Below are 12354 nucleotides of genomic sequence, written 5' to 3' on the forward strand. Positions count from 1 at the left end.
ATACCTCAAAGAAGCACTCCCATGAAGACAGGCGTGCTTCGGTCCACATTTCGAGAGGAACACAATCTGTCAGCAGCTTACTTATTGCATCTGAGCAGACCAGGAAGCAGAGAGAAGACTACAAGCAGTCTGTGGTGCTGTAACCCTCCAGGCCAACCCTCATTTCTTCCACCTAACTCCCCCTTGCTGCAGAGTCTCCAGTTCTCCAGAATAGTACCGAACTGGAGAGTAAATGTTCAAACACATGAACTGGTGGGGCATGTTGTCCTCAGGTCATGGCATGCTTATTTCTTCTTAGACCTTTCAGTATAGAATTGTTCACAGGTACCAAGGTGGACAGGTTCAGAGTTGTGAATTCTCACGTCCTCATTTCAGACCCCAAGTGTTGTCCACAACTGGCCACTCTTTGTATGTTTTCATGCATGTGGCAGTTCCTTAGGCACCATATGCTTCCATTAGTCCCAAACTCATTCCTTAGGCTAGGTTGGCTGACCAGCAAGCTCCAAAGGATCTAGCCACCTTTCTTTCCCAACAATGAGCAAGCACAGGACAGCTGCCTTTCTTCTCCAGCATTGAGAGTACAAGCACTGGATAGCACCACAACTGGAGGTTTCTCTCCTGCCTGCCAGTTCGAGGCTTAATATTAATTATAAAAGTTTGACCAATGACTTAGGCTTTTACTAGCTAGCTCTTACATTTAAATCAACCCATTTTCATTAATCTGTATTGCCACGTGCCCCATGGCTTACTGGTAATGCTCTGGCATCTTACTCCTCCAGCAGCTCCTGGAATTGCCCAGACTGCGCCTTCCCGCCTATTCAGTTTGGCTTTCCCGTCTATCTGTATTCTTCCCTGCCATAGGCCAAAGCAGCTTTATTCATCAACCAATAAAGGCAACATATATTCGCAGCATACAGAAGAGCATTCCGCATCACACCACACTTGGTTCTTTTATTGAACTTTGAATTGGACTCAAATCCTCATCCTTGCATGGCGAGTCCTTTACTGAGTCTTCTCCCCAGCCCCTGATCTAATTGTGTTTCTATACTGCAGACTCACTATACGTAAATCTAATTGTATTCTTTTATCTCTAAAACACTTTAGTTTGTACTTTTAAGAGCTAAGGACTCTTGTGGTTAAGGTAATCACAGACTGACAGCAATTCTGTATATCATCTGTTAAGATCACTTAAGGAGTGAAAAAGTATAAACATTCTTTTTTTCTTCCTTTGCTTTAAAAAATCCTCTTCCAGATCAAGGTACCTTCATTCTCTGAGACTCTGTCCGCTCTGAATGTGGTTCAGGTGGCTGGTGGATCTAAGAGTTTGTTTGCAGGTATGATTATTTTAGTATTGGTAAGTTATATCGGACACACATTAAACAATGTGGCCTTTATGTTGTGAGAGCTGAGACTTCTGACTGCTCCTTGCAGTGACTGTGGAAGGGAAGGTGTACTCCTGTGGAGAAGCCACAAACGGCCGGCTGGGGCTGGGTATGTCCAGCGGGACGGTCCCTATTCCTCGGCAGATCACAGCCCTCAGCAGCTACGTGGTCAAGAAGGTAGCGGTCCACTCAGGTACGAGCCTGGCACCAGTGCACAAGGGCCTGATGTGCCTCTTGCTTTGCAAGTGTTTCAAGCCCTTCAGGAACTCTCTGAAGTATCCTTGTGTTCTTTTTCAAATTTTAGTTAACTACTCTGAAGAAAGAGGTGGATGATGTGACTCAGTCTAAGATTAGTTATTAGTACTTAATAAAGCTTTTTGGAAGCCACCATTGTTGGCATTTCAGGTGTGTGTTGTACCTCTCAGAGGATTTGTGCTCAATCCTGGAGCGCTTGTGTCTGTCAGGCCCTGCACTTTTTAGCTATGAAACTGTAAAGTTCTGTCGCTTAAATAGGGTATCTTACTGTGAAAACTCAGTGGCTCCCATGAGATGCCCCAGAGCACCAATGAATTCTCAGTGTGAGAAAAGTGGTTTTTAAGCAAGTTCACTGCTGTCCCTCAGCTTCCGCTTTGGCATTACTGAAATGTTCTGAACACAGTGCCAGGTCCCAAGAGATGGAGCCTCTGGATACTAAGCTCAATTCACTTGTACTGGTTAGGATTCCAGAGGACCTATGTGCAAAACAAGAACTTACTCTTCTCCCCTGTTAAGCTCCTGATAGGGTCTGAGCCCGTCTGTAAGGCATCTATCTGCCTGTGAAAAGCACTGGCCCTTCCGGCCTGTTGCTGTGGTAAGGTGGCTGTAGTACTCTAGCCTGTGCAGCCCTTCTCTAGAGCTGGACTTGTTGCCCCTGATAGTATATGGAGTTGTCTGTTGCTGAGTCCCTGCTGCCGGGAGCCCTGTCTGCTCTGCCTTGGATCTCAGTGGTTTGTAGATCCGTCCCTGATTATACAGCTAGAGCTCACGCCTGTAACGTGAGGCAGAGTGCTGGGCTGGGAGAGTGTCAGGGAACAGCACAGCTGATGTGCTTTCAGAAGAGCGGGTACAGTGTCTTAGCTGCCGCATGGGGCTTGTTCAGATAGTCCTCTGCCGGGACACGTGGTGGAGCTCTTGTCAAGGTGTTTGACAGTCTGCTTGATGATGTTTTCCTTTCTTTACTCCTTATCTTAGTTTGGACTTCTTATATATTTAAAGTAATAGACTTTACATGAACAGTCATTATTATTTTGCTTCTTTTCAGGTTAAATATTTTTAACAATTTTTAGTTTACTAAAAGTTCATTTATTTTACATATATGTCACCCAGAAAGCTTTCTATGATAACTGTGGTGATGGTTCTGTTACTCATTTAGCTAACACATACACATCGAGCACATGCCACTGTATGCCAGGCAGAGTAGATACCACACGGTGAACTCGTTATACATTACGTGTTGACAACCTTCCTCTGTGTGAATGTTGCAGGTGGCCGGCACGCTACAGCCTTAACAGTGGATGGGAAAGTGTTCTCATGGGGCGAAGGTGATGATGGGAAACTTGGACACTTCAGCAGAATGTAAGACTCTTCCTCAATCTTGCTCATTCCTAAGAAACTCTTAGCTAGTAATAATAGGGTATTTTCACAGTTGTTTACAGAAAATTATTGATAGAAGTTATTTATTGATATAAATATTAATATTAAAAAATGTGGATGGATACACTCTCTTTTTAAGGTTTGACAGTTAGGGTGAGGTATATTTTTTGTTGATCAAAGATGGGCTGTCTCTGAAAAGAAGCTTGGTAAGGAGTGTACTTTACTCTTGCCCTAGGAACTGTGACAAGCCAAGGCTGATCGAGGCCCTGAAAACCAAGCGCATCAGGGACATAGCCTGCGGCAGTTCTCACAGTGCAGCCCTGACGTCCAGCGGGGAGCTGTACACCTGGGGCCTAGGAGAGTATGGCCGCTTGGGACACGGTGATAATACCACACAGCTGAAGCCCAAAATGGTGATTATGCATATTTTCATTGCTTATAAAAGCTTTTTCACTTTGTTTTTTCAAGTGAAGATAAGCCTCAAGTCTGGGTTTTTAAAGACACGAACAATATGCTGACTTTCAGTCTGTGGAAAAATTCCCATTGCTTTCCCTGTTCCCGTGCTTCATTCTGTTTTTACCTTTGTAATCGAGTAGGTGAAAGTCCTTCTTGGTCACAGAGTAATCCAGGTTGCATGTGGAAGCCGAGATGCACAGACACTGGCTCTCACTGATGAAGGTAGGAGCTGGTTGTGATGCTGAGTGTCCTCTGGGTAGGGATGTAAATTCTAAGAATTTACCTGAGGTGTTTGCTTTTTAAACCTAGGTTTGGTGTTTTCCTGGGGTGATGGTGATTTTGGAAAGTTGGGCCGAGGGGGAAGTGAAGGTTGTAACATCCCCCAGAACATCGAGAGACTAAACGGCCAAGGCGTGTGCCAGATTGAGTGCGGAGCTCAGTTTTCCTTGGCACTCACCAAGTCAGGAGTGGTGTGGACGTGGTATGTAAGCTTCCTCAGACTGTTTGGAGAGCCCTGGCGTTGCCTTGTGCCCAGCCTTGGCTGCTTGTAAAACTGTTACTTTCTTACTCATTTGGCATCTTTTTGTGAAAAAAAAAAATCTATGTTGAATTGAGATTACTGATAAAATTATGAAAAAGAAAGATCTTACAGTTCATTTTGTAAAGAAATCTATAGACAGTTTCACCCAGTTTGTGTGAGGTTTATATAGCTTTAAAAAAAATGTGAGTTACATTATACTGGAAGCTACATGAAGTAAGGACAACAAAGCAGACTTTTAACTTCCTTATGTCATGTCAGGCAGTTAGCAACTTGAAAAGACATCCCAGATAGCGCTTGGGATGGGGGTTGGCAGTGTAACTGAGTTCTTATGTGACACATGACACCACGAGAGGTCTTCCCTGCCAAGTAGTCTGCGCTAATTTGGATTGTGGTATATATTCTGTGTGATGTTATCACTCCACTCTAGAGGGTGTGTGGTCGTGAAAGTTTTCCTGTAGCATTGCCAGACTGTAACCATGTAGTGATCCTGGAACTGCTGGTTTGTCCCCAGGGGGAAAGGGGACTACTTCAGACTGGGCCACGGCTCGGATGTGCACGTGCGGAAGCCACAAGTGGTGGAGGGACTGAGAGGGAAGAAGATCGTGCATGTGGCGGTGGGAGCCCTGCACTGTCTGGCGGTCACAGACTCGGGACAGGTGAGACTCAGTGGCCTGTGGTAAGGGCCCTCTAGGAGTGCTTGGCTGGTTGTAGTGCTTGTCTTGTCCAGACTGGAGTACTTGCTAAAACCCAGCCTTCGGAAGTCTGGGGCCGGAGAAAAGCTAGTTGCAGGCCAGCCTAGGTTATGTAGTGAGTTCTTGTGGGCCAGCCCGGGTCACATTTTCAGCATGCCACGCCAAGAAAATAAAAATAACAAATATCCCTTTGACTCCTGAAATGCTTGGGTGAGTTTAATATTAGGTTAGTGCAAAAGTAATCACGGTTTTTGTGTTGAAATTTGCCATTTGATACTGAAATATATTCCTAAATAAGTTTATTATGTTTATTATACATGATTCTTACTTTTTTTTACAACTATTTTATCTGTGGGTGTTTATGTCTGTCTGTCTGTCTGTCTGTCTGTGTGCACACATGTATAATCAGAGGACAACTTTCTAGAGTTGTTCTCTCACCATGTGAGTGTCAGAGGCTTGTCCACAAGGACTTAATGCTGAGCCATCTCAACGATCCCTATCATACATCATTTTACCTCTCTCTCCATACACCTATACATATATGTATGTGTGTGTGGGGGGGTGGGTGGGCGTGTAGATATATGATGACTTACACTTGCCGTTTATTTTATACTATTGAAATGATACTAGACAAAACCAAGTTTTAGTGATTTTCTTACTCGTGTTCAGAGTGACTCAAAGCAATGGTGGCAGTTCACAAAACCAGCATTGTGTCTGGCCCAGGAACTATTAACAGATAGACAATGCAGTGGTGGCTCAAGATGTTTGACAAACGAGACGAGAGCCTCAATAGGGGAAGCACAGTGGTTGAGCCTCAGGAGTTGACAGGAACCACATTGTGGAGGCTGATCATAGAGCTTCACGGGTGTTGCCAGCTAACTCAGCTTGGATGTTCAACAGTCGTTCAGTATTTGGAGCAAACTGGAAAGTGAAGAACTTCCCAGAAGTGGGTGCTTCGTGAGCTGCACAGAAAGAAAGAACTATTGTTTCATTCTGTCATCTTCATCTATGAGTAATGGAATTATTTCTTGATTAGATTGTGATGTGCGATAAAAGGTGGATTGTGTAGGACAGCCATCAGTGACTTGCTTGGTAGTTAGAGAAGAAACTCCAGAGTACTTTCCTAAACAAAACAAACATAAAACAAAACAGAGAAAGACCATGGTAGTTGTTGGTGTGTTGCGAGTGTGATCCATTATTGCTTTCTGAATCTTGCCCAAACCATTGCACCTGAGAAGTATGTTCAGCAAACCAGTAGGATGAATTGTCTGTTCAGCCAGTGATTCAAAGGTTTAACTAGCTGGGCTGTGATCTTTTGCCTCATCCACCAGACCTCTCACTGCCCACCTGCCACAGCTTCAAACGTCTTGCAGGGAAAACACTTCTACAACCAATAGGTGCAGAGAAAACTACACCAAACAGGGTGCAGCTAATGCTTTCTAAGAACCTGCTGAATCTTGCAGCTTAGATTTTTATAATACATGAACAAATAAACTTATTTTTCATTGGCAAAAATGTGTCTTTTGGCTGTAATGGTTTCCATTCTGATTAATAAATACTTGTTTTGACCTTATTTAAGTAATTTAAAATTCATGCTCCAAAACTGTAATCTGTTTTGCACCAACTATTGGAGAGCTGTTAAGGTGGAGCAGAGTTCATCTTGTTTACTGGTGTATTGCTTAACTGTCAGCACAGGTTTTGGGGGGGTGGGTCTTGGCAAACCATCCTTTACATTTTGAAGTCCATGCTAGAATATAAAAATTATTGAAAATACTCCCACCCCTAAGCTATTAGCAGCTTTTACTTTGGGGGGGGGGAACCTGATGCTTGATAGAAGCTATACTTACATAAGAGAGGCTGTACTTATATGATAGAGGCTACATCTACATAATAGAGACTGTACTTATATGATAGAGGCTACACCTACATAATAGAGGCTGTACTTATATGATAGAGGCTACATCTACATAATAGAGACTGTACTTACATGATAGAGGCTACACCTACATAATAGAGGCTGTACTTATATGATAGAGGCTACATCTACATAATAGAGACTGTACTTACATGATAGAGGCTACACCTACATAATAGAGGCTGTACTTACATGATAGAGGCTGCATCTACATAATAGAGGCTGTACTTACATGATAGAGGCTATACCTACATAAGAGAAGCTATATTTACATGATAGAGGCTACATCTACTTTACTTTGGAAATATAGGATTTGGTAGATATTGCTGATTTTGTTGTTTTAAGAAGAGTATGCCATGACTAGCTCATGGAGCCATATTTTGTTTATGAAAACAAAATTAACATTGTTTAGTTCGAAGTGAATTATGCTTTATAACTGTAAAACCTAACACCAAATTACTTGAAAAATGAGCATGAGCCGGGCGGTGGTGGCGCATGCCTTTAATCCCAGCACTCAGGAGGCAGAGGCAGGTGGATCTCTGGGAGTTCGAGGCCAGCCTGTTCTACAAGAGCTAGTTCCGGGATGGGCACCAAAGCTACAGAGAAACCCTGTCTTGAAAAACCAAAAAAAAGAAAAAAAAAAGAAAGAAAAATGAGTGTAGTAATAGGGGGCGGCAGGGCTGCGTCCCCCACACCCGGCCGCCCACATGGCTAGCTTATGCCCCAAAATAATTACACAGACACTGTATTCTTTTAAGCACTGCTTGGCCCTTTAGCTCTAGCACTTACAGGCTAATTCTCACATCCCGATCAACCCATCTCTAGTAATCTGTGAGAACCGGTCTTACCGGGAAGATTCTAGCCTAGTCCATCCTGGTTCGGAGCTTCATCCTGGGACTGGGGCATGGCATCTCTCTCAGGCGTCTGCTCCCGAGAGAGCTGTGGAGTCTCTGTGTTTTTGGAGCCTGTCCTAGAACTAGCTCTTGTAGACCAGGCTGGCCTTGAACTCACAGAGATCCTCCTGTCTCTGCCTCCCAAGTGCTGGGATTGAAGGCGTGCACTACCAAGGCCTGGCAGGCCTCAAACTCACAGAGATCTGCCTGCCTCTGCTTCCCAAGTGCTGGGATTAAAGGCGTGCTCTACCACTGCCTGGCCGGCCTCAAACTTGTGATCCTCCTGCCTCTGCCTCCTTCAGCAAATCCTACCGGCGTGCACCACCACAACCGGCCAAGTCACTTTGTAACAGACCAAATCTGACACTGTGGCAGCTTTTGTTGCAAAACCGCAAGTACTTGAGCTTCTGCTAATTCAGGCAGTGGGGTTCCGCTGCAAAACTTAGCCAAGGCAGGCAGAATGGGCCTGTGTTGCCGAGTGGGTCTCGGACTCGGCACTGGGGCCGGAGTCACGAACTGAAAAACAGCACCCGGGAGGGTGCTGTGTTAGGTAGCGGGCTACCCGCTTGAGTCGGGGGCAAAATAGCCCGACGTTGGACGCCAAAATGTAGCGGCGTAAACGAATGCAGACAGAGTGTAAAAATATATATATATATAGCTTTAATGTAGAAATAGACTTACAGAACCACCGTTCCTGCGGAGACCAGGAAAGCAGAAGCAAGCGCTTGGAGCTTGCTCGCCAAATTTATAGGCAGACATTAGCCAGAGGCGAACACGCCCCCTAAGGGGCGGGACTTATCCCTACAAATGAGCATGATATTTTTCTTTCAAGGACCATGACATGTTTTGTGCATTTTCAAGTGTTTTTAGAAATAATGTAAAGTTGAAAAATGTAATTTTTCCCCCCTTTAACAGGTGTATGCTTGGGGGGACAATGACCATGGCCAACAGGGCAATGGCACGACCACAGTTAACAGAAAGCCCACCCTGGTGCAGGGCCTGGAGGGCCAGAAGATCACTCGAGTGGCTTGTGGGTCCTCACATAGTGTAGCCTGGACGACAGTGGACGTAGCCACACCCTCTGTCCACGAACCTGTCCTCTTCCAGACGGCAAGAGACCCGCTGGGTGCTTCCTACTTAGGTAACGTATGGCCGCCTAGGTGCGTGTGGTCCTGCTGACAAAGGCTGTGCTCTGCTGGCCTGCAGGCTGACCCTTGCATCTCTTGTATGCGCAACTACTGTCCAGTCTTACTTGTGCAGATGATCTTCCTGTGTGTTGCTTTGTTTACTTAGATGGCTGTTTGTGTCAAGAGTGGAGGCCTTTTGGTTCCTGAATACTGCTTCATGTTTTATTCAGTCATTGAAGGACATTTAAGTTCTTTGTGATTTTTGGTTGTTACAAATTAATTTTTTTATCATATCAAGGTGGTTTTTTTTTTTTGTGAGTGAAAGCAAGTTTTGATTCTTCAGTATAATGCCCAAGAATGTCTTTCCAAGTGCATGCCATGAGAAACTGTCAAATTGTTTTTATAATAACTGGACTCTTTTGTATTCTTGTTAGCAATAGATGAATAATCCGATTTTCCCCTATCCTCATTTCCTACTGTGTTCTCTGTTCATCTTCACCCTCAGTTCGTCCCCTTAACTCCTCCCAGATTTGCCCTTTCCCTGTCTCCTCCCATTCTTACCTTCTTTTTTAAAAGTTTAATAATCCACGGACTCCAGTGTGTGCTATGTATACGTAACTTCTGGTTGTGGGGCTTTAAGAGGAACATTGACTCCTTCTCCAGTTGTTGATAGATCCTCCCTTAGGAACGGGGGCTCTTGAACCCTTTTCCACTCCATGGCAGAATATTGATCCAGTATTGATCCTGGACAGGTCTTCTGCAGGTAGCCACACACAGCTACTAAGCTCATGAGAGCACTGTCATGTCCTGTCCCCAAAGGACTGTTTATTAACTTATTTACATGGCTACTGTGTTTACATCACTTCACTCCCCCTCTTCAACTGTCCCCACCCGCACTCCACTTATGACTCCTCCCTTTAGTTGTTATCACACACACACACACACACACACACCCTACTGCATCCATTTAGTGTTACTCCTATTTACATGTGCTTAGGGCTGACCACTTGAGATTGGATAACCTATCAGGTACTGGTCCCTGGAGAAGACTGAATCATATTTTGCTCCCGCCTTGCCTAGCAGCCATTAGTTGATAGCTTACTTCATTGATCTGTGCGGCCTTGTGAGATTTCTCCCATTCACGTTGGGGTGCCAGCTGGTGGTGTTGTCATGTTGGTGCTGTGTAGGTGACCATACTTTAGAATCATGCCGATAATATCATGTAGCACATGCCCTGGTCTCTGACATTGCTGTCTTTATTTCCCAGTGTTCCCTGAGCTCTGGTTTTGCCCTTGTGATGGGCTTGTGATGGCCTCTTACTGTGGGCTGACTCACGTTAAATACCTTTGAGTGTGCTTACTTACTGTGGTGGCTTGATTGGGAAGTGTCCCTCACAGGCAAGGCATTTGAGTACTTTTCCCCAGTGGGTTGCACTGTTAAGGGAGGTCATGAGGAGCCGCAGCCTTCCTGGAGGAGGGAAGCCATGAGAGTAAATTTTGAGAGCCGGTAGCCTCTCCCCACTTCAGTTCTTTCTCTTCCTTTTGTTGACTGTTGTTTTTAAATCTGTGGAGGGCAGAGGCCAACTTGTGGGAACATCAGGCTTGGCAGCAAGCGTCTTCACCTGCTGAGCCATCTCCCCAGCCCTGGGGAGTCTTCTTATAGAGCAGCCTGCTACTGAGGGTTCAGTTTCTAAAAACACTCAGAAAAAGAAAGCAAACAATTGTCTCAGTAACTCAAAAAGAGGTAACTTGTATTTGACACTGGAACTTATATTTGGTAGTGCATGATGTCTGGGAAAAGCATTATCTCCCAGTTCAAGGCAACTCCACTTAAATCCCTTTCATAGATGTTTATGTATATGTCTGTATTTTAGGAAGCTGCTACAGAGTAGGTTTCCTTGCGAGTTTGTCAAAGATCTCTAGTGCTACTTAGCTCTGCCTGTGTTGCTACCTCTACCCTATCCCATCGCATTTAACCCTGCTTGTTCACCCTTCTTACCACCTACATTCTGTCCTTCCCTTGACATCTGCCCTCCACATCGCCCCTTTGGACATTCGTTTCTTCTGTGGGTACTCAAACTTAAACACATTTATCTACAGATTGAAGGCTAAGGTCCACATGAAAGAGAACATGGCTTCCTGCAGTGCCCCATCTGCTGCACAAAATGCATATTTAATGCTTCTCATCCTGAGAGGGCTGTCTCTCATCCCAGGACTGTGGAATGTCGGGCTTCCTAACTAGGTCTTCTCTGTTTTCAGACTCCCAGAGTAGTTCTGTGTTAAGCAGAAGATTTCCTCTCAAAATGGCACCTAGCTAACAACCTCCCAAGTTATATGGAGTGACAACATGGGATTCCTGTCCACTGCTGATGCCTGCCAGAAGAATCTGTCCAGTTTTTATGTGGGTGTGGGCCTGTCCTCTGATCAGGATGTCAGCTCACTATGTCCAGGGCTGCCTGGCTTACCTCCCCCTCGGCCAGGAGCTCTGTGGCTGGAGTCTTTGGCCTTGTCTGCTTCCTTTGGCATCACCTGTTGTTTTTTCTGCACTTCTGGTGTCCTGTCACACTGCTTTTGTGACTTTCCAAAGCTTGGCCATGTTCTCTCTCCTTCTCCCTCCCTCGCTCCCTCTCTGCTCCTGTCCTAACTTCTCCTTGATCTAGTCATACAGATTGTTTCTCGTCACTGCCTTACCTGGAGGTTTCCTTTCCCAGATGTTGGCTGTTCTCATATTGTCATGTTTCTGCCTGCTTTTTGGACTAGATAAGCATTTTCTTTACTAGTTATAATATCTCTGTCAACTTCCGGTTGATTTCATTGGCTGATTTATACTTCTTGTGATTTATGTATTGTGTTATATTGCATTCTGCCTGCCCTGTAATTTTTGGCTACGTACCATACACCAGTACATTTTACCTTGCGTATGTGTGTACAAGTGTTCTGGGTATAATGTAGTTACATTATTTTACAAGAATAGTTCTTTTCATTCTCTTTCATAAGAAATTTTCAGGAACTTTTACTACAGCTTTTATGTACTATAGTAAAACACAGCATTTTATGGCTGTGTTGGTCAGTTTTATCAGTTTGACACAAGGTAGTGTTATTTGTGAAGAGGACTCTTGAGAAAATTACATCCTTCAGATCACATGTAGACAAGAGTGTAGAATATTCCCTTGATAAATGATTGATGTAAGAGGGTGCAGCTTACTGTGGGTGGCGTCAGCCCTGGGCAGGTGGTCCTAGAGTGTATAAGAAAGAGTCTGAAAAAGCCATGAAGAACAAGCCATCGAGCAGTGTTCCATCATGGGCTCTGCATCAGTTCCTGCTTTCTCGTTCCTGCCTTGAATTCCTACCCTGACTTTCTTCAGCGATGGTCTGTGATGTGGAAGTGCAAGCAAAATGAACCCTTTCCTCCCCAACTTGTTTTTCGTTGTAGTGTTTCATTACAGAGCACTCAAGAGGGAGAGGCAGGCAAATCTCTGTGAGTTAGAGGTCAGCTTCTTGTGTGTTGGTTTGTAAATCCTGCCTTAATGTGAACTTTGTGTAGTGAGTTTTAGGACAGCCAGAGCTACATGCTGAAACCCTGTCTAAAAACAAACAAACAAACAACCAAACCAACAAAATAAAAAAAAAATCATGCTTGTCTATAATGTTTAGATTAAATCCAGGACCCCATTCTGTCCCCTCTAGTTTCTCTTCTGTCCCCTCATCACTTCCTCC

The 12354-nt window shown here is 44.6% G+C and overlaps 1 protein-coding gene across 1 annotated transcript in view; it reads left to right on the forward strand.

The window, feature by feature from the left end:
* Nucleotides 1–12354, forward strand: part of Herc2 (HECT and RLD domain containing E3 ubiquitin protein ligase 2) — a 161150-nt gene that overhangs the window by 106467 nt on the left and 42329 nt on the right. The window contains exons 58-65 of the mRNA XM_041656580.1: nucleotides 1253–1334; nucleotides 1432–1575; nucleotides 2906–2996; nucleotides 3250–3427; nucleotides 3611–3692; nucleotides 3780–3951; nucleotides 4523–4667; nucleotides 8427–8652. Of these exons, the coding sequence (XP_041512514.1) occupies nucleotides 1253–1334; nucleotides 1432–1575; nucleotides 2906–2996; nucleotides 3250–3427; nucleotides 3611–3692; nucleotides 3780–3951; nucleotides 4523–4667; nucleotides 8427–8652 (1120 nt within the window). The remainder of the gene's footprint in view (nucleotides 1–1252; nucleotides 1335–1431; nucleotides 1576–2905; nucleotides 2997–3249; nucleotides 3428–3610; nucleotides 3693–3779; nucleotides 3952–4522; nucleotides 4668–8426; nucleotides 8653–12354) is intronic.

Source organism: Microtus oregoni, unplaced genomic scaffold, assembly GCF_018167655.1.
Source record: "Microtus oregoni isolate MIOR12 unplaced genomic scaffold, Mior012 000000F_ref0000247, whole genome shotgun sequence".
Classification (NCBI taxonomy): domain Eukaryota; kingdom Metazoa; phylum Chordata; class Mammalia; order Rodentia; family Cricetidae; genus Microtus; species Microtus oregoni.